At 44.6% G+C, this 26,987-nt stretch overlaps 1 protein-coding gene across 1 annotated transcript; it reads right to left on the bottom strand.

Moving 5' to 3' along the window:
* Nucleotides 1-368: 368 nt before the first annotated feature.
* LOC140279917 (uncharacterized) lies at nucleotides 369-26,891 on the bottom strand. Its single transcript, XM_072375142.1, has 10 exons — nucleotides 26,810-26,891; nucleotides 23,589-23,837; nucleotides 23,293-23,518; nucleotides 17,506-18,587; nucleotides 11,229-16,462; nucleotides 7,632-7,848; nucleotides 7,091-7,323; nucleotides 6,696-6,986; nucleotides 6,516-6,622; nucleotides 369-5,601 (listed from the first exon to the last, which is right to left on the bottom strand). The coding sequence occupies exons 2-10, from the start codon at nucleotides 23,652-23,654 to the stop codon at nucleotides 5,378-5,380; spliced, it is 7,680 nt and encodes a 2,559-aa protein (XP_072231243.1). The 5' UTR covers nucleotides 23,655-23,837; nucleotides 26,810-26,891; the 3' UTR covers nucleotides 369-5,377.
* Between the last annotated feature and the right edge of the window lie 96 nt (nucleotides 26,892-26,987).

Raw genomic sequence — 26,987 nt, 5'->3', positions numbered from 1 at the left:
GCCACACGGATTCCAGAGTAAAATAACAACAGTCTCCTGGGTGCTGCTCCGTCTGCTCTGCTCTGATTGGCTCTGATCAAATAAGCGATCAAAGCTGTAAAAGTGACGCCTGCTTCTGCCGTAATCTTCCTTCTTCGGTCTGAGAAGCGTTCAGGGACAGATGTTCTTCTTCTCCTGGAGTGAAATCTGATTCTGAGCTTTCTGATCTGACTCATGGAAACTTTCAGGTCTCTGATTGGCTGCTGAGATGGAACTTTCTACCCTGTCAAAAACCCAGAAACGTACATTAAGATACCGGCAACTTCACCGTAAAAATACGGTGAAAAAAGCAGCAAAAAATACACAGAAACTAGTAGATTTTACAGCAGCGGCGGTTCATTTATTTATTTATATAACTTAAACCAGTGTACAGACTGCGATAAACCTGAAGAAACTCATTTCATTCGTCTAAAGAAGCAGAAAAAACCTTTTAATGATGAATACGCTGCATAAAGAAGGAATAAAATATAAAATACAAAGAATAAAGCGGATATTACTGATGTAGCGTTAAAAAAGCTTACTTTGACTTTTGGCTCATACTGGTTGCCATACATCCAACCAGAATCTGTATCTGAGTGTTTAAACTTTTAAACACCGTGTCAAACCCATTTGAACTCCTACCCATTCATTTTTAATGGACAGGGGTGTTGGGTTTAACTCCTACCCATTCATTTTTAATTGGCAGGGGTGTTGGGTTTAACTCCTACCCATTCATTTTTAATGGACAGGGGTGTTGGGTTTAACTCCTACCCATTCATTTTTAATTGGCAGGTATGTGGGGTTTAACCCATACCCATTCATTTTTAATGGACAGGCGTGTTGAGTTTAACTCCTACCCATTCATTTTTAATGGTCAGGCGTGTTGAGTTTAACTCCTACCCATTCATTTTTAATGGACAGACGTGTTGAGTTTAACTCCTACCCATTCATTTTTAATTGGCAGGTATGTGGGGTTTAACCCATACCCATTAATTTTTAATGGACAGGGGTGTTGGGTTTAACTCCTACCCATTCATTTTTAATGGACAGGCTTATTGGGTTTAACTCCTATCCATTCATTTTTAATGGTCAGGGGTGTTGACTTTAACTCCTACCCATTCATTTTTAATGGACAAGCTTATTGGGTTTAACTCCTATCCATTTATTTTTAATGGTCAGGCGTGTTGAGTTTAACTCCTACCCATTCATTTTTAAAGGACAGACGTGTTGAGTTTAACTCCTACCCATTCATTTTTAATGGTCAGGCGTGTTGAGTTTAACTCCTACCCATTCATTTTTAATGGACAGACGTGTTGAGTTTAACTCCTACCCATTCATTTTTAATTGGCAGGTATGTGGGGTTTAACCCATACCCATTAATTTTTAATGGACAGGGGTGTTGGGTTTAACTCCTACCCATTCATTTTTAATGGACAGGCTTATTGGGTTTAACTCCTATCCATTCATTTTTAATGGTCAGGGGTGTTGACTTTAACTCCTACCCATTCATTTTTAATGGACAAGCTTATTGGGTTTAACTCCTATCCATTTATTTTAATGGTCAGGCGTGTTGAGTTTAACTCCTACCCATTCATTTTTAATGGACAGACGTGTTGGGTTTAACTCCTACCCATTCATTTTTAATGGACAGGCGTGTTGAATTCAACTCCTACCCATTCATATTTAATTGGCAGGTATGTGGGGTTTAACTCCTATCCATTCATTTTTAATGGTCAGGGGTGTTGAGTTTAACTCCTACCATTCATTTTTAATGGACAAGCTTATTGGGTTTAACTCCTATCCATTTATTTTTAATGGTCAGGCGTGTTGAGTTTAACTCCTACCCATTCATTTTTAATGGACAGACGTGTTGGGTTTAACTCCTACCCATTCATTTTTAATGGACAGGCGTGTTGAATTCAACTCCTACCCATTCATTTTTAATTGGCAGGTATGTGGGGTTTAACTCCTATCCATTCATTTTAATGGTCAGGCGTGTTGGGTTTCACCCTTATCCATTCATTTTTAATGGTCAGGCGTGTTGGGTTTAACTCCTACCCATTCATTTTTAATGGACAGACGTGTTGGGTTTAACTCCTACCCATTCATTTTTAATTGGCAGGTATGTGGGGTTTAACTCCTATCCATTCATTTTTAATGGACAGACGTGTTGGGTTTAACTCCTACCCATTCATTTTTAATGAAAATGCGTGTTGAGTTTAACTCCTACCCATTAATTTTTAATGGAGAGGCTTATTGGGTTTAACTCCTACCCATTCATTTTTAATTGTCAGGTATGTGGGGTTTAACTCCTATCCATTCATTTTAATGGTCAGGCGTGTTGGGTTTCACCCTTATCCATTCATTTTTAATGGTCAGGCGTGTTGGGTTTCACCCTTATCCATTCATTTTTAATGGTCAGGCGTGTTGGGTTTAACTCCTACCCATTCATTTTTAATGGACATGCGTGTTGAGTTTAACTCCTACCCATTAATTTTTAATGGAGAGGCTTATTGGGTTTAACTCCTACCCATTCATTTTTAATTGTCAGGTGTGTTGAGTTTAACTCCTACCCATTAATTTTTAATGGACAGACGTGTTGGGTTTAACTCCTATCCATTCATTTTTAATGGACAGACGTGTTGGGTTTGCCTCCTATACATTCATTTTTAATGGACAGACGTGTTGGGTTTAACTCCTACCCATTCATTTTTAATGGACAGGTATGTGGGGTTTAACTCCTACCCATTCATTTTTAATGGTCAGGCGTGATGAGTTTAACTCCTACCCATTCATTTTTAATGGTCAGGCGTGTTGAGTTTAACTCCTATCCATTCATTTTTAATGGACATGCGTGTTGAGTTTAACTCCTACCCATTCATTTTTAATGGAGAGGCGTATTGGGTTTAACTCCTACCCATTCATTTTTAATTGTCAGGCGTGTTGAGTTTAACTCCTACCCATTAATTTTTAATGGACAGGCGTGTTGAGTTTAACTCCTACCCATTCATTTTTAATGGAGAGGCGTATTGGGTTTAACTCCTATCCATTCATTTTAATGGTCAGGCGTGTTGGGTTTCACCCTTATCCATTCATTTTTAATGGTCAGGCGTGTTGGGTTTCACCCTTATCCATTCATTTTTAATGGTCAGGCGTGTTGGGTTTAACTCCTACCCATTCATTTTTAATGGACATGCGTGTTGAGTTTAACTCCTACCCATTAATTTTTAATGGAGAGGCTTATTGGGTTTAACTCCTACCCATTCATTTTTAATTGTCAGGTGTGTTGAGTTTAACTCCTACCCATTAATTTTTAATGGACAGACGTGTTGGGTTTAACTCCTATCCATTCATTTTTAATGGACAGACGTGTTGGGTTTGCCTCCTATACATTCATTTTTAATGGACAGACGTGTTGGGTTTAACTCCTACCCATTCATTTTTAATGGACAGGTATGTGGGGTTTAACTCCTACCCATTCATTTTTAATGGTCAGGCGTGATGAGTTTAACTCCTACCCATTCATTTTTAATGGTCAGGCGTGTTGAGTTTAACTCCTATCCATTCATTTTTAATGGTCAGGCGTGTTGAGTTTAACTCCTACCCATTCATTTTAATGGTCAGGCGTGTTGAGTTTAACTCCTACCCATTCATTTTTAATGGACAGGCGTGTTGAGTTTAACTCCTATCCTTTCATTTTTAATGGACAGGCGTGCTGGGTTTAACTCCTATCCATTCATTTCTAATGGACAGGCATGCTGGGTTTAACTCCTACCAATTAATTTCTAATGGATAGGCATGCTAGGTTTAACTCCTACCCATTTATTTTTAATTGGCAGGCGTGTTGAGTTTAACTCCTATCCATTCATTTTCAATGGACAGGCGTGCTGGGTTTAACTCCTACCCATTCATTTTTAATGGTCAGGCGTGTTGAGTTTAACTCCTATCCATTCATTTTTAATGGTCAGGCGTGTTGAGTTTAACTCCTACCCATTCATTTTTAATGGACAGGCGTGTTGGGTTTAACTCCTACCCATTCATTTTTAATGGACATGCATGTTGAGTTTAACTCCTACCCATTCATTTTTAATGGACAGGCGTGTTGGGTTTAACTCCTACCCATTCATTTTTAATGGACATGCGTGTTGAGTTTAACTCCTACCCATTCATTTTTAATGGACAGGCGTGTTGAATTCAACTCCTACCCATTCATTTTTAATGGTCAGGCTTGTTGGGTTTCACCCTCACCCATTCATTTTTAATGGACATGCGTGTTGAGTTTAACTCCTACCCATTCATTTTTAATGGTCAGGCGTGTTGGGTTTAACTCCTACCCATTCATTTTTAATGGTCAGGCGTGTTGGGTTTAACTCCTACCCATTCATTTCTAATGGACAGGCGTGTTGAGTTTAACTCCTACCCATTCATTTTTAATGGAGAGGCGTATTGGGTTTAACTCCTACCCATTCATTTTTAATTGTCAGGCGTGTTGAGTTTAACTCCTACCCATTAATTTTTAATGGACAGACGTGTTGGGTTTAACTCCTATCCATTCATTTTTAATGGTCAGGCGTGTTGGGTTTAACTCCTACCAATTCATTTGTAATGGACAGGCATGCTAGGTTTAACTCCTATCCATTCATTTTTAATTGGCAGGCGTGCTGGGTTTAACTCCTACCAATTCATTTTTAATGGTCAGGGGTGTTGGGTTTCACCCTTACCCATTCATTTTTAATGGACAGGCGTGTTGGGTTTCACCCTTACCCATTCATTTTTAATGGTCAGGGGTGTTGGGTTTCACCCTTACCCATTAATTTTTAATGGTCAGGGGTGTTAGGTTTAACTCCTACCCATTCATTTTTAATGGTCAGGGGTGTTGGGTTTCACCCTTACCCATTCATTTTTAATGGTGAGGGGTGTTGGGTTTAACTCCTACCCATTCATTTTTAATGGTCAGGGGTGTTGGGTTTCACCCTTACCCATTCATTTTTAATGGACAGGCGTGCTGGGTTTAACTCCTACCAATTCATTTCTAATGGTTAGGCATGCTAGGTGTAACTTCTATCCATTCATTTTTAATTGGCAGGCGTGCTGGGTTTAACTCCTACCAATTCATTTCTAATGGACAGGCATGCTGGGTTTAACTCCTACCAATTCATTTCTAATGGACAGGCATGTTGGTTTAACTCCTATCCATTCATTTTTAATGGTCAGGGGTGTTGGGTTTCACCCTTACCCATTCATTTTTAATGGTCAGGGGTGTTGGGTTTCACCCTTACCCATTCATTTTTAATGGTCAGGGGTGTTGGGTTTAACTTCTACCCATTCATTTTTAATTGGCAGGCGTGTTTAGTTGTTTTCATAATCGTTTTGGTCTCAGCACATCCAAGAGTTCGTGATATTCTGCTGAATTCTTGGAGTAGAGTTGGACTTCATGCCACTGCAGAAGACTTTCTGCTGCCCCTCTGTTTATGACTCCCATCTTGTGGTATTCATTCACCAACAGGTGGTCTCCAATTCTGTGGTACTCCCTGGTCGCTTCTCTGGACAAAATATCAGGTCCTTTGTTGCATCGAGTGATACCTGGAGAGTTCAGAGAAAGCAGAATTAGTTTCATGTCGAATGAACCTCTTGTTGCCATCACCCTGACAGATGTTAAACATCATGACCTCACGGTTGGGAGTGTTACTGATGATCACTAAAACATCTTTTTATCTGGATGAAGATGTAATGAGTTTGGGAAACAATTTGTAAATATTCAATAACAACTAAAAACAAGTGAGGTAGATCTATCAAACAAAACCTATAAATATCAGTGTTGATGCAGGATATGATGAGGAGATGGTCTTCTCCCATAGAGTCACTGAGCAGCCATCTTCTAAGGTGCAGCATCCCCCCAGCTGGGTCCTTCCTCTTCAGCCTCTGGGGGCTCTGTGCTGCCTCACCATGGTACATGGTATCCATGATGGTCTGGTGTAGGACTTGTCCAGCTATCGACTCACAGTTTGTATCCAAAGCTTTTGTATAGAGAAGCTCCACTTTGGAGGGCTCCCTCATCTGTTTCTGCGGCTGCTCATTTGGTGGTCCAGCTGATGAAATACCTGTCTGAATGTTCCTTTCTCCATCAACATGTGTTCCGTATAGATGTCCTTTCAGCTCAGACTGTGATACTGTAGCCCCAAGATTTCCACTCTTTTCTGTTGTGAAGAGTCATTCCATTTATCCAAAGGCTTCCATCAGAAATACGGACGGTTTCACAGCTTTACTGGAGAACAAACATTCACCAGTTGCCTCTTTAGGGTTTCATTTGCCTCCCATAGTTTCTTTAGTTGTCGCACCTCTCGGTTCAGGTGTTCCCCATCGAGGCCTGATTCCCAGAGCTGCTGCCTTCATCTCTTCGTACCTTATTCCTTGTACTTAGCAGCATTTACCGTGTTCACTGTGTACCCTGGTGTCTGCAGAGCATATCAGCAACTTTAAATCCCTTCTTAACACACCTGCATCCCTTCTGAGAGACTGGGACATCTCTGGATTGGCCACAATCATCGACATCTTCATCAGTTTAACTTCATCTCCACTCAGAAGAACTTCAGCGAGCTTTGTCCTGGAAACAGCGAGAAAAGAACCTTTTCAGAGAGAGAACATTTCAGTTCAGCCCAGGAGAGGATCACTCTTACCTGACTTTATCGGACTCCCTGCTGTTGCCCGTGGTCAGGGCCAGTTTGTGGTGTTGTGTAAGAACCTCTCTGCACAGCCCACGGTTTCCTTTTCCATCAATCATTGAATAAAGTCCTGCATGATCCTTTCTCAGCTTTTCTTTCAGGACTGTGTTCTCGGGCCTGTCCAGCATTTTCTGAGCCTTCTGAAAGGTATTTATAGGTGGGATGTGGTCTGCATTCACAGGGGAGCTGTTGTTGTTCTCGCTGTTGATGTTTGGAGATCCATTTGCCTTCCGGACCCCTTTTACACTTTGGAGAAAACAGCATTGACACGATAAGTTTATGGTGTGCGAAGTATTGGAAATAGCTGTATGTTTAACACATAAAATGTTGCTCAATAAAAAAGAATTTACTCGATAAACTTTCCAATCAGACCAAGATTGTAGGTTTTGATAATAGAGAGATCTTTTTCAGGTAAATCTTCCATCTTGGACATGTTCAGTCTGTCTTTAAACAGTTCTTTGGCCTCATGTTGTGTCTTCCTTCCTCCTCCAGCGATGGTATATTTTACAGGAGACTTGTTTGCTTCCTCATAACCTCTCTGCAGCTTCAGAACCGCTGCATATCTGGACTTGTCCTGTTGGAGCTGAGAGACGATAAAAGATTAGGTGCTTCCAACTGTAAGACTGAAACATGACAGGATACAGTACAGTAGCTTGTCTTTTTATGACAGGCATTTGTCCTAAAACACAGCTCTTCCTTACATTAAACAGTTCGGATGCCTCTGTTTGTAGCCTGTTTGTACTTGTGAGTGTTTGAATGTTTTTGAGAGATGGGCACAAAAAAGCAATCAAGCCATGTTTCTTTCAGATTTCAAATGTGTTATTTCTTGAAGAATTATTGGTACAAATAAAGAAACCTTAACATTTCACTCATATTAAGTGTAGAACTCACAGAGTCTTTGACTTCGGTACGAAGGATCACCGCCTCCCGTTTCAGGTCAGCTGAGTTCCTACGGGTTGCCTGGGCAACAGCATGATACAGGCAGTTCTGACCCTCTGAATACACCGGAACCACAGAACCATCTCGTCTCACAATTTCAAAGTGTCCACTGTAGGGGCTCAGTTCACCCCTGATCCGTTTGGTGAGCTTTGGGAGGAATCCTTCTGTCCTGCAAACAGAAAACAAACACAAATGGAAACTTGTAGAAATGTTCAGTGCCCCGATATAATATACACCTGGTACCAGGGATGTTTCAGTACAGCTGACAGGAAAACATGTTTCCCTTCCAGGAAACCACAACTGTAAACATCCCTCCTTCATCTATCAATGTTCTGTTCATTATCCGGGTCATAGGGGCAACGGTTCCCTCCCTCTCTCCGGCCTCCTCCTGCAGACTGGGGACACGGAGCTGTTTCAAGCCGGCTGAGATGTTGTTTCTCCAGCAGGTCTAGGGTCTGCCCCAAGGTCTTCTCGGCCAAGAAGAAGGAAGATGGGATGCATGAACCACCTCAACTGGCTCTTTTTGGTGCAGTGAGGCGACTACTCTGAGCCCCTCCTGAAAATAACCGTATTGGCTGCTGAAGGTTGGTTCAATAAAGCTAATATGACCATATCATCCACCAAAAAACAGCGAACCAACCCGAGGCTGACAAAACAGAAAATCCTTCGGTCCTTGGCTGCACCAAGAAATTAGAAGTGACAATCTGACAGTCTGCTGGATTCTGGAATGAACTTTCACAGGGAGGCTGAGAAGTGTACACCCCTCTATAGTTGGAATGAAACCTATGATGCCCTTTTTTAAAAATGGGATCACTATTCGTCAGCAGTAATGAGGGCGCTGCTCCGGTCCGTTTGGTGAAGCTGAGCCTGAAGGAGAAGCTTTCAGGTTCCTGCTCCATCTTTGTTCCAACCCTCACCTGAGCTCACAGATCTGGGTTCTGACCCAAAGAAGGAGGAGCTGGATACAAGCGGCTGAAATGAGTTTCCTTCAGAGGGGGGCGGGGCTCAGCCTTAGAGATAGGGGAGGAGCTCCACCATCAGGAGGGAGGAGCTCCACCATCCGGGGGGAGGAGCTCCACCATCCGGAGGGAGGAGCTCCATCATCCGGGGGGAGGAGCTCCACCATCCGGGGGGAGGAGCTCCACCATCCGGGGGGGAGGAGCTCCATCATACAGAGGGAGGAGCTCCATCATCCAGGGGAGGAGCTCCACCATCCGGGGGGAGGAGCTCCCCATCCGGGGGGGGAGCTCCACCATCCAGGGGAGGAGCTCCACCATCCAGGGGGAGGAGCTCCACCATTCGGGGGGAGGAGCTCCACCATCAGGGGGGAGGAGCTCCACCATCAGGAGGGAGGAGCTCCACCATCAGGGGCAGGAGCTCCACCATCCGGGGGGGGGGGGGAGCTCCACCATCCGGGGGGGGGGGGAGCTCCACCATCCAGGGGGAGGAGCTCCACCATCAGGGGCAGGAGCTCCACCATCCGGGGGGGGGGGGGAGCTCCACCATCCGGGGGGGGGGGGAGCTCCACCATCCGGGGGGAGGAGCTCCACCATCCGGGGGGGGGGGGGAGCTCCACCATCCGGGGGGAGGAGCTCCACCATCAGGGGCAGGAGCTCCACCATCCGGGGGGGGGGGGAGCTCCACCATCCGGGGGGGGGGGGGGAGCTCCACCATCCGGGGGGGGGGAGCTCCACCATCCAGGGGGAGGAGCTCCACCATCAGGGGCAGGAGGAGCTCCACCATCCGGGGGGGGGGAGCCCCACCATCCGGGGGGAGCTCGGAGTAGAGCCGCTGCTCCTCCACATAGAAAGGAGTCGGCTGAGGTGGTTCCTCTGGTTAGGATGCCTCCTGGTAGCATTTCAGGCATGTCCAACTGGGAGAAGGCCCCAGGGCAGACCTAGATCTCACTGGAGGGATTTTATATCCCATCTATCCTAGAAACACTTAGGGTTCCCCAGGAGGACCTGGAGAGTGTCATTGGATAGAGGGATGCCTGGTTTTTATTCTGGACCTGTTGCCTCCGTGACCCGACCTCGAATAAGCGTAAGATAATAAATGGATGGAACGACCTTTGCAGCATAACTCTTGGCCTGTCAGCTATCACTCAGTGGGTCCACATGCTGAGATTAACTGGATCACAGCTACAGTTGGGTCCTGCTCCTTATCTGAGGGTAATTTTCCTTGGATATATGGCGGTGAATGAATGGAATCACTGGCACAAAGCGTGTCATACCCCGGTACCATAGGTGGCGCTGTCCCCATTTCAGCTATCGCTAATAGAGCCACTTCCTGTTGACGTCTTCACCGCCAACAACAACAAACTCAGGCATTCAGAAAGATGGCGAACGCAGAGCGAGATGAAGCTGCGTCCCTCTCCATCTGTGATGAGCTGGTTATGGAACAGACGATGCACAACGTTCTCCATCGCCTTGTTTCTTTCAGTGCACGTTTGGATCGAGTTATCTCGGGTCTTAACCCAATCACAAGTAACCCGATCCGATTATAGTCAGATTAAGGCGTCTACATGAGCTGAATAACTCAGTCTTATTGTAATTTAGCCATTAATCCGATCCGATGGCCCTCATTAAACCCACTGACTGAGTATTGTAACCTAACCAAGTTCTGTACGCATCCTTATTCAGCCCGACAGCTTCCTTCACCTCAGGTGTCCACCATTAGGTTCTGGGCTTGCATCTATCTATCTATCATCTTACGTCCACATTTCCATACTCCCTCAGCAATGGATGCCCCAAACAAGGCTCAGTTATATATAATGACCCTTGTTTCCTTTAGATTGAAGGAGAGGCTCTCCCAGAGATGGGAGCTGAGGATCTGCTGGACTGGGCCAAATGTTCCAACCACACTCACTAAATGCTTGGATGCACTGAGCCTTTCCGGCACCCTCTCCTGCCGCCTGATCCAACTCACCATGAAGTGATAAGTTGACAGCTCTGCTCCTCTCTTCACTTAAGTATCCAAGACATAGACACAGGTCTGATGATATGATTACATGAACACCCCCATACTCCAGGTGTCTCATGGACCCCACATGACTAGCACATGCTATTGTAACTGCATGATATCCAGGCGGTTCGGTCCCCTTTAAAAAGTGCTGTGTTAAAGTAAACTGAACAAAATGAAGGTGTGAAATTTCAGCATTGCAAGCCCAATCGACCCAGAGTCCCCCGGACTATCCTGGTGTGAAAGTGCCCTTGGAAAACCAAAGTTGACTGTGATAAATGAGCATCGCAGCACTGCTAAGGGAGATGTATACATTTAGATAACCTGAAAATAACCACAATATGTTCTACTTGTTTCGTAGTAGAGATCCGGGTATGTTTGGTGCCTTGTGGATTACACATAATAATAATAATAATAACAATAATAACAATAATAATAATAATAATAATAATAATAATAATTATGTGTAATCTATATCAATTGAACATTTTGATTCAATGGGGAGAAGAAGAATAACCAACACTATAAATCAAACAGGCCGTGGCACCACTTTCGGTGCTTGGGTAAAAAAACGTAAGTGTTACTCACTGTTGTGGAGTTTCTCGATCTTTCTTCAGCTGAAGCACGATATCACCTGCAGAACTGTCCTTTCCTGGATAATAATCCTCTGAAAGTCTGTTCCCGTGTTTGTCCACCACCATCACTCTGATGCCCTTTCCTTGAAGAGAGTCACTTTGGGTGAGGACATGGATGTCCAAAGCTGTAGCAGGCCGGTTAACATCAGAGATCTCCTCAATATAACAGTCCAAGTCATTCCTTTCAGCCTCTGATAGGGACTTACATGGGCCTTGGATGGCCTTGTTTACATGGTGCTTATACAGCTGGTTGTCAAAGAAACTTTGGGTATCAGTCCTACCAAGTAAATTGCCGACAGCACTGCCAGCAGCGTTGTTTATCTTAGTCATGCAGGCTCTGGTCATGAAGGAGGTCATGTGCCTGGAACAAGCCTCGACAAATGAGTTGGAAACGCTTTCTGATATGATGTTGATGAGCTCTTTTTTAAGACGTGCCACATCTGCTAACTGGTGCCTTCCATCCTGGTCGTATTTTTCATGTGGTAGATCATTCATGGTTTGCAACAACTGAGGGATAAAGGTGTTATTGATGACGTCCTCTGTGGGAAAGGAATTCTGTATTTGTGTACAAAGTGTGATGTATTTAGCCGACTCCAAACACTTCATGGCCACCTGCAACCCCTTCTGTTTCTCTACATGTTGTGTTATAGCTCCACAGGCCTCTGAAAGTCTATCAAGAACCTTCATAACCATGGTACAATCCACCATGAGGTCAGGAATAATGCATGTTGTCATCATATTCACTGACTGAAGCATCTCTTCCTCACATCCCCTGGCGATTCTGAAGTCATCAAGCCCTTGTTTTATGGCAGTCTTTGGTATTCCTGAGCAAATGAAGTCTGTGAGAACCGTATCCAAGCGAACATTAGCTCTTATCAATAAAAACACTTTGTCCTTGAAGGCAGTTCTCAGAACATTTTTGAAAAAAGCCTCCATTCCCTTGTCAACGGCATAGTTTAGAGCTGTGACACATCCTTGCTTCACCAGTTCCTGACCAGTGTACTTTGCTGCATGTTTGAAACACTGTTTAACCGTGATGGCAGAGCAAGTCTTAGCCCCGGTGACCAGGCCTTTTGTCCCTCGACCCACAGCACTCACAGCTTTCTTCAGTCTGCTGAATCCACCAAAGACCAGAGACACTCCGATGCTGATAGCTTTGGATATCGCCCACTCGGCCCAGTCAAAGCTCCCCTGTATCATGCCTTTGATCCCATGAATCATGTCAGACACTCCCTCACTGATCAGTCCAAGTCCAAACTGACTGCCGCTGCCACATGACAAAGTACAAACAAGAACACCTGCTGCTACCTGCAGAACACCAAGACAAAAACAAATCAGAGCATCAAGGGAGAACTCCGGCTTCTTTTTAACCTCGAACACCATGCAGAGGCCAAACTCATGGAGCACCATCAGTTCCTTAGTGGTGATGGGATCTTGGTCTCTTGATAGACTGTAGACACTGGAATCCTCTGTTATTGCCTCACCTTTGCTTTTTTGAATCTGTTCGAGAGTTTTCAAGGCACTTTCAATGTATCCTTTCCAGGCTTTGAAGACACTCATCCTGGCTTTCATCTGGCTCTGCAGGTTGCTGTCTTTGTGGTGGGGTGCAAAGTCTTTGGTCACTGAGAAGTTACAAAACATCATTGTGTTGGTTGTTTCTGACAGATATACATCCACTGCCGTCGTTGCTTCCTCCAATAACCTCTTTGCCTCAGTTATGTAGTTCTTCTGCCTCAGGTTGACTGTGATGTAAGCCTGGTTATAAAGCGCCACAGCACTGTAGAAAGGATCACACTCTGCAGCACTCTGCCAATAGCGTAAAGCTCCGTAGTCACTTTCCTTTTTGTTGATTTGGTGCATGGCGGTTCTGCTTTTCGCCAGTTCGATGTAGTCATAGAAATTGCTGCTTCTCCCCTTCAGGAGGAGCTCAGCAGTCTTCTTTAAGTCTTTCACGAGGTCTTCTCTCAGTGTGGTGATATCACGCTCACCGATGTGCTCTTCATGGAAGATGAGCCACAAAGCCCACGATTCTTTCAAAGCATTGAGTGCAGTTTGATAATCAAACTTTTTACGATGGACTTTAAAACACTGTGGAACATCTTTTAGCCTCATTGACGTGAGGTCACTCCTCTCCGTTTGTGTGTAATTCTTGTCAAAGTCACAGAGAAATTTACAAAACCTGGAGAACAGATCTTCCTTTGACTCAATTTCAATCAGCTCATTTCGCTCCATGCCATCTAAACGGCTGACCTCGTAGTGCTCTCTGAGCTGTCTCATGGTTTCCACTGAATGGCCTTGGTATGCTGGTACGAGATGGCGCTGGTTGAGCACCATCTGCACCATACCTGGGTTTCCTTTCCGGGCAGTGCGCCCAAAGACCTGTCTCTCCACACGCTGACTTCCAGGGAAGTACGTGAGAAGCACAAAGAGTCCTCCTCGCTCGTTTACTGCCTGCTGAACATGTATGTCCGTCCCACGGCCTCCCAGGTTGGTAGCAATGATGATGTTTCCCTGGCCGAACGACTGTCTCTCGATGTTGTGCTTTGCGCTGATTGTGTACATGGTGATCTGGTCAGGGGATCTTTCTTGGCCTTCCATTTGAGTCTTCAGCTCATCTGCAGTCTTGACATCCTCAGAAATGACCAGGACAACCTGCCCCCTGTCTGCTGCTCTCCATGCAGTGTCACAGATCACCTGGATCCACTCAGTATTTCCTCCTCTCACCTGAACTGCTGGCAGCTCTACAAGCTTTTTATGGCGGTGAGCTGGAATGACATAACACGCTGTTTTATATTGCCGTTCTAGAAATGCTTTCTCAGCTTCGCTCCCTAGTGTCCCAGAGACACCATAAATGCCTTGCCCACTGAGGTACCTCTTAAAGAAGTGAACATTCGACATGTAATTCGTCACGTTGGACAGCTGTGAAACTGCCAGCTGGTGCTTCATCTCCAGGAACTGTTGCAGGCCGTCCCCCCAGCGCTTGTTTTTCTCCAGCACTCCACTGGCCTGAAAGTCCACTGGAATTATGGCATCATACTGATGATTCTCAGCCCCACTGGAACCAGCTGTGTCAGCTTCAGCGGACTTGTCAATCATGTACTCTCTTCCTGGAGTCATTCTGATGGCTTTTAAGGCATTCTCAGCAAAAACTGTCAACTGGTTCCCAACGTATTCCTTCAAGAAAGACGGAATCACAATAAACCGCTCAGATTCCTTCTGTGACTGTAAAGAACATTCGCTGGAATATTTAATGCGAGATTTTAATTTGTCAACAGTTGCCTCAATGAGGGATTTCTCAGCCATGATTTCACAGGCCCGACCACTCTGTAGTAGAAGCATGCTGACATCAGGATCTCTGTGAGAGCTTTCCTTCCTGTACAGTTTGGCTTTGTTATTGACGAGTGAGTAACAGTCTACAGCCACGCTGTCATCTGCTGTTCTCTGAAGTTCCCTGAGCAACTCGTACTGCTCTTTAGGTCCAATCTTGGCCATGATGTTTTCAGTGGCCTTCCACCTGTCGTCCTCAGAGCCGTCCTTCTCCGTTTGAGTTTGACTCTGTGCTTTGTTCAGTTCATCCATGTCCTCCTGTGGATAAAACCCCAGCTTGGTACCCAGCGTCAGTATGTCATTTTCTGAAAAATCCTCAGATTCTGAACCCATCGCAGCTTGCTTCATAGTCTTGTGAAAGTGTTGGATCCTGGTTGCCCACTGGACCTCCCCAGTTTCAAACATCTCTATTGGGCGGCAGGCGGACATCATGGCCCAGATGCTTGACAGGACTTGTTCCACGTGCCTCAAGCTGCTGGATTGGTGTGACAGGAAGGTCACTTGAACTCCACTGTCCAGCGTCATGTAGTCCACTTCATCCACAATCACACACTCAAACTTCCTCCGCCCTCGAGTAGTTTTCTTCTCAAACTCTTGTCTCAGTATATCTGCTGCAAACGTGCTGACGGTCCCGTAAACCACTTGCTTCTCATACGCCTTCTCAAGCAGTTTATCCTGATTCTCAAAAGAGCTTTTGTTCTGATGTGGTGGAGGCACAGGGGACGATGTCACACCAAACATGGCATAAAGATTTTCCCACTCTTCTTGATCACGAATTGCAAGCAAAGGAGAGCTTGTCACGATGTCCACCGCTGTGCCTCGCGTTGCCTGGATCGTCGCAAACATGGCTAAAATACAAGTCTTTCCTTCTCCAGTTCCAATTTCCAGGAGACAACCTTTTTTATCCTGAAACTGTGGCAGCAGCAGTAAAAGCAACGATGCCAGCTGAGTCAGTCTGGGGAAGTAGCCTTGGACCTTTTCACCTCCCGCAGTGGTGAATGTGGTACATTTCTTTACAGCTATGCACAGCACAATCAGGACTTTCTTCAGAGTATCGGTGTTAGGCTTAGCAAAATCAAGTGAAACTATCATTCTTTTCCATTTGTCAATCATCTTTGCAGTAATGTTCACTCCCCTCTGTTTGGGCAGTTCCTCTTCAACATATCCCAGAATATCTCCCAGCTGGGACAGGATGTGCTCTGGGTAGTTCTTGTCCAGCATTTCACTCAAGAGGGCGTCCCCATCTTTGTCGGACTCAGACGATACGCAGTCTTGCATGTAGGCTGCAGGATCTCTGTGATTCAGTGCAGAGAGAGCCAGGAGGCAGCTCAGCCTGTAGGTGCACACTTTGTGGAGGATCTGTGTGACTTGGTCCTGATCTATGCTTCGGGACATTCCCATGAAAAGCTTGATTTCTTTTGGTGTCCAGATGTTATTGAACAGGATTTGACTGAGGATCTCCTTCCCTGCTTTGGGCAGCTGTGAATTCATGTGAAGAACATTTATTAACACTTTTCTGGCCAATGTTGGATTGGTAACATGAAGCTGATCTTGCAAACTCAGGAGGAATTCAATCTTCTTGTCTTGTCCATCCTCAAAATCTGAGTCACCCTCCACTGTAACCTTCACCACCGCCTCCAGAACACCGAACCTCTCAGTCAGAGACAGCTCCACATATCCAGTTGCCTGGTCCAAAGCCCACTGTGTCCAAATGGGGATCTCGTGTTCTCTGAAATGATTTAATATCAGCTCATTTTGGAGAGTCTTCATCCTGTCTTCCAGGTCGGTCTTTACATTTTCATTCTCTGTGATTTGGTACTTTGTCAAAAGTTCTTTAAACTTCTCCTCCACGTCACCCAGCTGCATTAAAAGAGATGAAAAGACTCGATTAAATTATGAGCAAAAATACATGCAGAATTTCTCCACCAAACCAACATCCCTACAAGAGACCTGGGACCCCGTAAAAAGTTAGTTAAATAGGAAGTCTTTACATGGAGAATGAAACTTCCTCGGATACATCTGATGACTACTTCACTGGCCTTGGGCACATTTCCAACTGCATTCAAGGAGGCTTGGGTAAAGTCAGGCTGAGAACTATTGACTAGTTTAGCTGTTTCTGTTTATGCATTTAGCAGACGCTTTCATCCAAAGCGACTTACAGGTAGGCAGGTAGGGTAAGGGGGGGCCTTGCCTAAGGACCCTACTGGAGGTAATACCTTTCATGCAGGGGATTTGAACCCAGATCCCCTACATGGAAGGTGGCAATGATACCACTACACTATCCAGCCCCATATTTCTGTGTGTATATTTCTGTCCTCTCACAGAACATCCTCCTTGTATGACTGTGATACTGACTCTTGGACTGACTCCACTGAAACAACTGTGTTGTCTGAGATTTGCTCCTAAAATCAGTTGAGCTGCAGCTGACTCCTTCACGTTTTGTCAGATCTCTCCAATTTTGACATGAAATCAAACGATCTTCCTGCCAGTTCTCTGTAAGAAGGACATCTCAGGCACACGGTTAGTTTGAAACATGGCTCATGGACATTCTTTCAGACCGTCAGGGCAAAGGTTCATATCCCATGCCCCGAGGTTCTCTTCCAGGATCCTTTCCCTGTGCAGCATACACCACCTCCTTGGCTTTGTCATACATTCGTATTGCTACTTGAATCACTGCTATGCAGATGATACCCAACAGTGACACCTCTAACATCCTAACATCACATGTACCCTTCACCATCTTTAATTGTACTCTGTATTTAAATCCATTTTAAATGATTTAGCTCTTAATGTGCAGACCTGTATTTCTTCCCCCACTGAAGCAGATCTTTGGATAGAGTCTCCTCAACAACTCAATGTAAATATGAAAATGATTTTCCCAGGAATCCCCAGTTAAAACCAACCTCATCCCTCTCTATGTGAGCTGCATGGTCTTCCACGATCTGGTGCAGAACTTGGCTGTGCTGCTGGTGTAGCCCTCGTGCTTTGAGATACTGCAGCTCCTGAAGCCTTTCCTTAGCTTGGGAGAGCTTTCTTCTGGAGGCCTCATTCTCCTCCTCAATCTGCTTCAGTCTTTCCTGTTCTAGTCTTTCCTGTTCTAGTCTTTCCTGTTCTAGTCTTTCCTGTTCTAGTCTTTCCTGTTCTAGTCTTTGCCGTTCTAGTCTTTGCCGTTCTAGTCTTTCCTGTTCTAGTCTTTCCTGTTCTAGTCTTTCCTGTTCTAGTCTTTGCCGTTCTAGTCTTTCCTGTTCTAGTCTTTGCCGTTTTAGTCTTTCCTGTTCTAGTCTTTGCCGTTTTAGTCTTTGCCGTTCTAGTCTTTCCTGTTCTTGTCTTTCCTGTTCTAGTCTTTCCTGTTCTAGTCTTTCCTCTTCTAGTCTTTCCTGTTCTAGTCTTTCCTGTTTTAGTCTTTGCCGTTCTAGTCTTTGCCGTTTTAGTCTTTGCCGTTCTAGTCTTTCCTGTTCTAGTCTTTCCTGTTCTAGTCTTTCCTGTTCTAGTCTTTCCTCTTCTAGTCTTTCCTCTTCTAGTCTTTCCTGTTCTAGTCTTTCCTGTTTTAGTCTTTGCCGTTCTAGTCTTTGCCGTTTTAGTCTTTGCCGTTCTAGTCTTTCCTGTTCTAGTCTTTCCTGTTCTAGTCTTTGCCGTTCTAGTCTTTCCTGTTCTAGTCTTTGCCGTTTTAGTCTTTCCTGTTCTAGTCTTTGCCGTTTTAGTCTTTGCCGTTCTAGTCTTTCCTGTTCTAGTCTTTCCTGTTCTAGTCGTTCCTGTTCTAGTCTCTGCTGCTCAATCTGCTCTTGAATCCTCCTCATGCGCTCGAGCTCCGCCTGGCGCCTCTTCTCTTCTTCTTCTCTCCTGCATTGCTCCTCTCTTCTACGTCTCTCTCGTTGTTTCTCCTCTTCAATCTGCTCTTGGATCTTCCTCTGTCTTTCTTCTTCTCTCTTGCGTTGCTCCTCCTGTTGGCGTCTCTTCTCTTCTTGTTTTTCTTCTTCAATTCTTCCTGTAAAAAGAATGTAACAAACTAAAATTTGCTGTTTAATTCTGTCAAAACCTGTCGATCAACACAAACATATTGGATCTGCCGTTTTCTGATCCCAATGAAGCAGCGTAAAGCCAGAAGCAGCAGCTGTACAAATGCAAAGTCCATTACTATTGTTGTTGTTGCTTCGATGTTGCGCCAAGGTGTATGCAAACTAGGGCTGTTAAAGAATATTCTAAATTTGAATATATTTTTACACATAGGTTTTAAAAACAGATATTCAGAGGTGAAAATGAATATTCGAATGTGGAAAAACACACATCCGTGCAGCCTGCTCTGCGACTGGGCGTCACTGATGAAAGCTGACTTACCTGAAGATGGCAGAGAGTTCAGAGCCCAACCCGACCGCAGGTGCAGAGAAAGTGATTTTACCCCCCAAAAATATTAAAAGGCCTGTCTGGAAATACTTCGGATTTTGGTCGGTTGATGGAAAAATTGTGGACCTCGAGACAAAGTCGTATGCAAGCTATGAAAGCTACAGTTAGCTTATCATTCGAGAGTAACGTCTGCGGTCTTGGCCATTAGTTCATTTATTTATTTTTGTGACGGTAATATGTTTAAACTTAAATAAACTACCTATACAAGTAGTTATGTCTCGTATTTTTTATGGGTGCCAATGCCAAAGGCAGGGGCCACATATTACTATTGTGTTGGACGCTTATTATTCTCCGATCGAGAATAATGTGCTCAAAAGGAATGCAGCAGAAATGGGATATTTTTTAGGTATTGGGGCCTGTCGAGGTCGGTGTTTACTCGCTGCAGTAAGTTTCACCCGAATTTACCAAGAAGTTAGCATTCCAACGCGCTGTGCCGTGCTTCGTCTGTTTACTGAAGTCTGTCATGGTATCGTTGTAAAGCTCTGACTCTCCTGCACAATGATATGTAACCCAAATAATTGCACTTCCTTTCTATCAGCCACCAATCGTGAATGTCTACAGGTGGATTTATAGCTAATGACAAACTCTCATTGGCTACTGCTCGTTTCTGCTAACGTGATTCGCTCAGAAGCATCACCAGACTCTTCCGTGTGAAGCTTTCGCGGAATCTCCGAAAATTCCCACGAACACCGCAACTTTCAAAGAAAAGAAAGCAACAATTGTCCTTTGCAAGATGCAATAAAAGAAAATCTATTAGATTAGCCGATGAACCATCGGGAAGCAGCACATCTGACCGTAAACTGCCTTTAGTTATTACTGAGGGCCTGAACATTTACTCTGTTTTTGAGCAATTGTTTCCAATACAAATGTATTAAATTCCCCTATTTAAATCTTTAAATGCCGTTATCTCAAAATAATTTTTTTGTATATTTCCAGTATCAATATCTCAGCCTATGTTGCACCTACTGACACCAAACTTTCCAGCTATACACTTAGCGGTATTCTGAAGATATTTACAGAAGGATTTCTTAAGAAACCATTCCTGGCCTGATTTATGTGACATTATAATAAAAAAATATGGCCGAAATTGATGTTTTTAAGGCTATTGACATTATATTTTATTTCCTAGGTAATGAAAGCAGATCTCTTGAAATCCTTTTGTAATTTTCTTTTCATCTGGTGTGTAAACAAAATGAAAAAATAATTTTGTACCTGGCTTTATCATATGTTCAGCTCTGTCTACTGGAAATATATGCAAATTTGTGCATATTTAATGAGATAATGCATAATTTGCATAATTAAACATACAAATTTTAAAAACTTGAGTAAGTAATCAACTGAGGAAGTTTCATGGTGATATCTATTATTTTAAAATGTTACCCTATTCACCTGTAGTGCCTTGCCTTAAGTATTGTAACAAAACTAAATGAATAAGCAGTTGATGGGCATCAAGGGGAGCTTTACATTCATAAAGCTTCCCTTGGCAAAGCAAATCTGTTCGGCATAAAAGGTTTTCAGATTAAAATTCTGCTGCCATGATGCTGGACAGGTTCACATTTACAACATCTCATGTATTCATGTGTCAGTCAGACCATCAGAAACATGTACAAATGTTTCTATATTTTAATGACACAATCTGTAAAAGTATAGAAAAAATCATTTGTAAATGAAAAGATTAAAGTAAAACTGGACATATTTTCCAAAGCTTCTGCTAAAGTGTGGCTGCTCAGAGAGAGGAAGCTAATCCTTTTATATGTTCTTATTTTTTGGGGGATATTTCTGTCATTCCACACCATAGATTTTACTCATCCGAAGTAAAAAAGAGATAAAACATTTATATACTTGTAGCAGATGGCACCATGGGGTGGCCTTTGAACTCAAGGCTGTGCCCCAATAAAAGGGGAAGCGGCACTTTGCCAGACAGTTTCCTGTTGTTACCACAGCAGTGTGTTCCCATTTCTTTGGGATCGGGTAAAGATGTTTCTGTGATGATTTTTCATATATATTGTTAGCTTTTTGTATAGCTTGTTATATCTTGATTTGTAAGTCGCTTTGAATCGCTTTGTAAGTCTGCTGAATACAGAAACCTATAGCGGTTGCATATTTTAAAAAGAGGTGAATCTCTGGGTCGGGAATGAGATCCTTCCCCAAGTGGAGGAGTTCCAGTATCTCTGGGTCTTGTTCACGAATGGAGCGGGAGATTGACGGCGGATCGGTGCAGCGTCTGCAGTGTTGCTGCACCGACCCGTCTGTGAAGAAGGAGCTGAGCCAGAAGGTTAAGCTCTCTGTTTACTGATCAGTCTACGTTCCCATCCTCACCGATGGTCCCGAGCTGTGGGTAGAGACCGAAAGAACAAGATCGCAGATACAAGCGGCTGAAATGGGTTTCCTCCGCAGGGTGTCTGGGCCTCCCTTAGAGATAGGGTAAATGGACTTGTATAGCGCTTTTCTAGTCTAACTGACCACTCAAAGCGCTTTACTACATGCCGCATTCACCCCATTCACACAGCACGTCTTAAGTCAATCATTCACACACATTCATTCCCCCAATGATACACTGCAACGTGGAGTTCAGTGTCTTGCCCAAGGACACTCCGACATGTATCCTGGGGAAGCCAGAGTCGAACCACCGATCTTCCTCCTGAGCTACAGCCGCCGGGTGAGAAGCTCAGTCATCCGGGAGGGGCTCGGAGTAGAACCGCTGCTCCTCCGGATGTCTGGGGCACAATATCATCAAATCCAGTTTGGGCCCCCTTTACCATTTACCGTCACCAGGTAAAAGTTTTTCGAGCATCCACTTTGGCACACTTTCCTAACAGAAAAAGGCTGCCAAATTGGACCATCCGCTAAAACTGGTCCAATTCGGCACACCTTTTCTATTAGGAAAGTGTCCGAAAATGCACCATTGGTTTACATGGTGCATTTTAGGACACTTTAAAATGTTGAAAAAGTGTCCAATATTGGATTCGTCCATTTTTGGCCCCTTTTTAAAAATTTCCTTCACTTTCGGACACTTTTTGTAGATCGAAAAGTATCCAAAAGTTGCTTCTATTTAATTTTGTACACTTTTTTCATTTAAAGGGTTCCCAAAGTTACATTCTTTATTATGGGGAAATGGGGTCCGTTTCTGGGTAAACTCAGCCACAATTAAGCACTACTGCTCGGGCACACAGTCCCATAAGAGCCCCTGGAGTTTCATGGTGCTTTGGACATTACTGACTCCAGGAGCCAGGGCACAAATTTGCATATTCTCCCGGAGAACAGTGCTTGACAATCGGCCATGTGGCCACCAGAGGACGCCACCCACGGACCTCCGGGAGTCAGGCTCCACCTCTCCACACTTGGGGTGGCTTCCTGGTTCTATTTACTCCGAGAAAAGTGCTTTAAAATCGGCCTTGTGTCAACGAAAATCCCCCTGAACTGACATACTGGAGCCAGGCACTGGTAAGGCACCTCGTTAAAATTTCGTTAAAATCGGCCTTTTGTCCGCGAAAATCCGCCTCAATTTACCTCCGTTAGTCAAGCTCCAACTGGGCACACTTGTCTTGGGGACAAGTGTGCCCAGTTGGTGCTAGTGGTAGCGGTTTCCCTGGTTCAATTTCCCCGGCGAAAAGTGCTCAAAAATCGGCCTTGTGTCCACGAAAATCCCCCTCAACTGACCTCCTGGAGCCAGAAACCAGGTTGGTAAAATACCCCCGAAATGGGTTTCCTCTGCAGGGTGTCTGGGCCTCCCTTAGAGATAGGGTGAGAAGCTCAGTGATCCGGGAGGGGCTCGGAGTAGAACCGCTGCTCCTCCGCATTGAGAGGAGTCAGATGAGGTGGCATCTGGTTAGGATGCCCCCTGGAAGCCTCCCTGGGGAGGTGTTCTGGGCCCGTCCCACTGGGAGGAGACCCGGGGAAGACCCAGGACACATTGGAGAGACTATGGCCTGGGAACGCCTCGGGGTCCCCCCGGAAGAGCTGGAGGTAGTGGCCGGGGACAGGGAGGCCTGGGTTTCACTTACTTTCTGCAGTGCTCTGGGTAGATAACCTGACTTTGTGTGAACTAAAGGGTTTGTTGGTCTTAATTTGCTGTGTGCAGTGCTGCGTGATTTAAGCGGCTTTGGCCAAGATCATTCACAGCTTGTAATGTGTCAGAGTTTACGTTGGGCCGGATTGGATTTGTATTTAATAAATGTTGTTATTGTTAACTACAACACAATCCTACTACTTGAGTTCAGAGCGCCACCCCATGGTGCCACCTGCTATATTCTGGCAATCAGTTCCTTTATTTTCTGATTCAGACTTACCAAAGTGGGGGCAGCGGTCCACTACCCGGCGATTATAATGGCTCACCAGTTCAAAATATTCCCGGTTGCTGCTCTCTCTTAAGGTGAACGAATCACCATCACCCCAATTGCGGAGGTCCCAGTCTGAGTGACCTTCATATCGAAAGTACAGCTTATGTTTGTAGGGTAACGCTTCAGAGTATTCTCTCGTGCTGTTTCTGTACAGCGTACAAACGTCCTGACCCAACTAGGAAAGAGGAAGAGAAATGAATGAATGATTCTACACAGAAGTGAAGCTCTCATTAGATAAAACTTACCCGTCTTCCTCTGTCAAATGTCCAGTTATAAGGAGTTTTGTTAGTCACTGAGCCTCCGTTCCCCATGATTCAGGCTCAGGAAGATGAACAACAGTCAGGAACTGATCAGCTGCTCAGGCTGGGATCTGATCTCATTCATGGATTCATCGGTGTGCCCGTCTGCAGGGAAACATCCACCTGGAACCTGAAGAGGAACCTCCTCCACGCTGCCTCCGACAGGCTGAGGTCAGCAGCTGAATCTACAGGAAACTGAAACACAGGCTGTTTAAGGACGTCACCATGATGCCGACTGTGTGGCGACCTCCTGTGGCGGAGCCGGGGAGTGCAGGTGATCGCTGCCGCTGCTCTCAGGCACAGGAAGACATGTCAGCCTTTATAGCACCTCTCAGGCCTTCGTGGAGCGTTTGCAGCAGAAAAAACAGCCAAGTTGGGTTAAAAAGCTGTTGTTTACAGCTGCTGAACAACATCTGCAGCAGAAATGCTTCCTGTGTGCCACACTGTGAGTGTAACAGGAACAGAAAGTTCACTCGCAGGTCAAGTCTAAGGAGCGGAAACAAGGCTTTGTTTCAGAGAGTTGGAGCTCCATCAGCCTGGGTTCACATTTATTTTCACACCATGTTTCACCTCAAAGGAAAGAAGGCTTTTAGTTTGGTGTCTGTAAAGAGGAAAACTGCTCATTCTGGGGCACTGAGAACAGCTCTTCTCATCTGACAGGATTCTACTGTAAGGAAAACATATTAGCATGTCCCTGCTAACATATTTACTGTAAAACACCAGAAGTTTGTGCTCCTCTGAGCCGCTGGAATCCCTGTGAACCCTGAGCTATCAGAGACTGAACACTGTTAGGGTTAGCCATAACCCCTGGTTATTCCAACGCTACATGTTATATTTATATATATTTCAGGGGACTAACAGGGAAAGAGAGACAGAGCCAGGCAGAGGAGGCAGTGGTTTAGATCAGCAGAAGGAGGAGCTTGGTACCTGCCCACACCAGCCCAATACCCGCTTTATTGAGACTCAAATTTCAGGACAGTTGGTTTAGGCAGTAAACAAATGGCTTCACTACAGTCCCTCACTGAAAGCTGTGCTTTGTTTTTATTGTTCCAAATATCCAGCCAGTAAGGCTGATGGGGCTTTTATTAAAACTGGATTCAGTAACTGGAAAAAAGCTCTCCAAAGGTTCTCTGAACATGAAGACAGCGATTGCCATTCAGCGGCGGTCACAACATATTCAACTTTCCTCTCAGTTGGAAAAGCAGCAGCAGGTGGCCAGGAATAGCTTCAGGGCAATGCTTTTAGGGGGCATGACAACAAAGAGGGAAACTTCCACCAGTTGATTCAGTACAAGGGTGATGAAGAACTTTCAAGCTGGCTTCAGCGGCACAACAATTTCATGAGCCCAAAATTCAAAACGAGGTCCTTCAACAACACAATGGTAGGCGGATTCACACGGGAAATCCACTCATGAGTTCCCTAATAATTGATGGGACACAGGATGCAGCAGGAGTTGAGCAAGAGTCCTTCTGTCTGCGCTTTGTTGACAAAAACTTGCAGCCCAGAGAGGAATTCATAGGAATTCATAGTATATGTTCTTGTGGGCCACACTGTGTAAATCTGATCACCCAAGCTGCCATTATAAGAGATGCAATGCAGTTAGTGCACGAGTTTTATTCAATCTGGGAAGTTCAAGGCTATCTTCACCGCTATAGCAAAGTCAGATCGAACAGCTACATCGTTAAAGCCTCTATGCCCCACCAGATGGACGGTCCGAACGCCAGCCATGCGCTCTGTATGATGCTTTTGGACAGGAAACACTAACTTCTCAACGCTAACTTCCCTCCCCCCTCTATCTCTGCTCTTTATCTTTCTGCTCTTCCTTCTATGCCTGCACCCTATCTCTGCTCTGTCCCCTCTGACTGAGTCGGACTCCTGGGTTCCTTCTATGGAGCTTATTGTTAGCTTATTGTTAGCTTATTGTTAGCTTATTGTTAGCTTATTGTTAGCTTATTGTTAGCTTTTATAAAGCTGTTATATCTTCATTTGTAAGTTGGATAAAAGCGTCTGATAAATACAGAAACATGGTGTGAAAATAAATGTGAACCCAGGCTGATGGAGCTCCAACTCTCTGAAACAAAGCCTTGTTTCCGCTCCTTAGACTTGACCTGCGAGTGAACTTTCTGTTCCTGTTACACTCACAGTGTTGTTCAGCAGCTGTAAACAAAAGCTTTGGCTGTTTTTTCTGAGAGACGTACTCATCACTGGGAAAATGTTCCAGGCCAACTACACTTGTCCAACTTCCTCAGAGGTAGAGACATTTCCCGGTAAATGGTGCCAGAGGTGCCACATCATGCTGCTGAAGGTTGTTCCTGCCTCCTCAGCAGAGGCAGAGCGAAGTTTCAGCGCCTTCAGACGTCTGAGGACAATGAGACCCGGCTGAACAACGGCGCCATGTGCACCAAGAAAAATTGGATGCTTTGGACAGGAAACAGATCTGCCAGAGCTTAGTTGAGCTTAACGATGGACGCCTCCAGGTTTCTGGGTGATTTATTCATACCTTTCCATCTCAATCCTATGCTGCCTTTCCTTTAGCTGTAGCACTTTTCCACATACATACGCATCCCATGTTTATTTCTCCTCCGTGTTCCAGTCAGTGCAAATAATCAGACTTGCTTTTTATAGTTAGAATCAAGATTGAAGTTTCAAGCTTTCAAGTTTTTACTTTCAATAACATTAGACTGTTAGACTTTTCATTGTTAATGCACATTTTGAGACATTGACACAATAGAAATTAACTTAAAAGTCCTCGGCACATTTTCTGTTAAAGGAAAAGTCTATAATTTGTTACATCATTAGTTGTCCTTATTAAAATATTTCCATAAACATGCTTTGGGTATTTGGTCGTTTTCCACTGGAAGCTGTCCTATTTGCTACAGAACTACTGGAAGAGCATAACTGTAATTGGTAGGTGTTTAAGGTCAGTAAACAGTAAGCAACTAACCAAAACAAAGTGGGGGGGCAGTCACTGTCTGGGAGAAATTACACTATTCCTTTAGATGTGAACTTACATGGTCAATGTAGTCCTCTAAACTATGTTCTAAATGTCCAATTTTTCATATATAAATAGAGAATTGTAGATAATGCACTCAACACATTATTTTTTGGACCCCCCCGATGTCTAAACCGTGGTTACGCCCTTGCTGAACAGTGAGGCTGAAGCTTACCGTGTCGAGGCTCCTCTGTCGCTGCTGCATGAACTTCTGTCTGAGAGGACCCACCAACTGGCCTCTTTATGGGCATCAGCCAATCAGAGCAGAGTTCAGGGATTACGTCACAGCGGTTACTCATTTCTTTATGCTGTCCTCCCAAGCAGCTGTGCTTTCTCCTTTTAAAGATAACATG

The sequence above is a fragment of the Leuresthes tenuis genome, unplaced genomic scaffold (genome assembly GCF_036924035.1).
Source record: "Leuresthes tenuis unplaced genomic scaffold, fLeuTen1.0.hap1 SCAF_21, whole genome shotgun sequence".
Classification (NCBI taxonomy): Eukaryota; Metazoa; Chordata; class Actinopteri; order Atheriniformes; family Atherinopsidae; genus Leuresthes; species Leuresthes tenuis.
This window is presented reverse-complemented; position numbering and strand designations above follow the sequence as displayed.

What these genes read in the sequence shown, in the direction of transcription:
- LOC140279917 (XM_072375142.1), bottom strand. Translation starts at nt 23,654, where the DNA reads ATGGGGAACGGAGGCTCAGTGACTAACAAAACTCCTTATAACTGGACA. An exon ending in GGACCGCTGCCCCCACTTTG is followed by an intron (nt 18,588 to 23,292) that starts GTAAGTCTGAAT and finishes TTCTTTTTACAG; the next exon opens with GAAGAATTGAAGAAGAAAAA. An exon ending in GTACCGAAGTCAAAGACTCT is followed by an intron (nt 7,324 to 7,631) that starts GTGAGTTCTACA and finishes ATCGTCTCTCAG; the next exon opens with CTCCAACAGGACAAGTCCAG.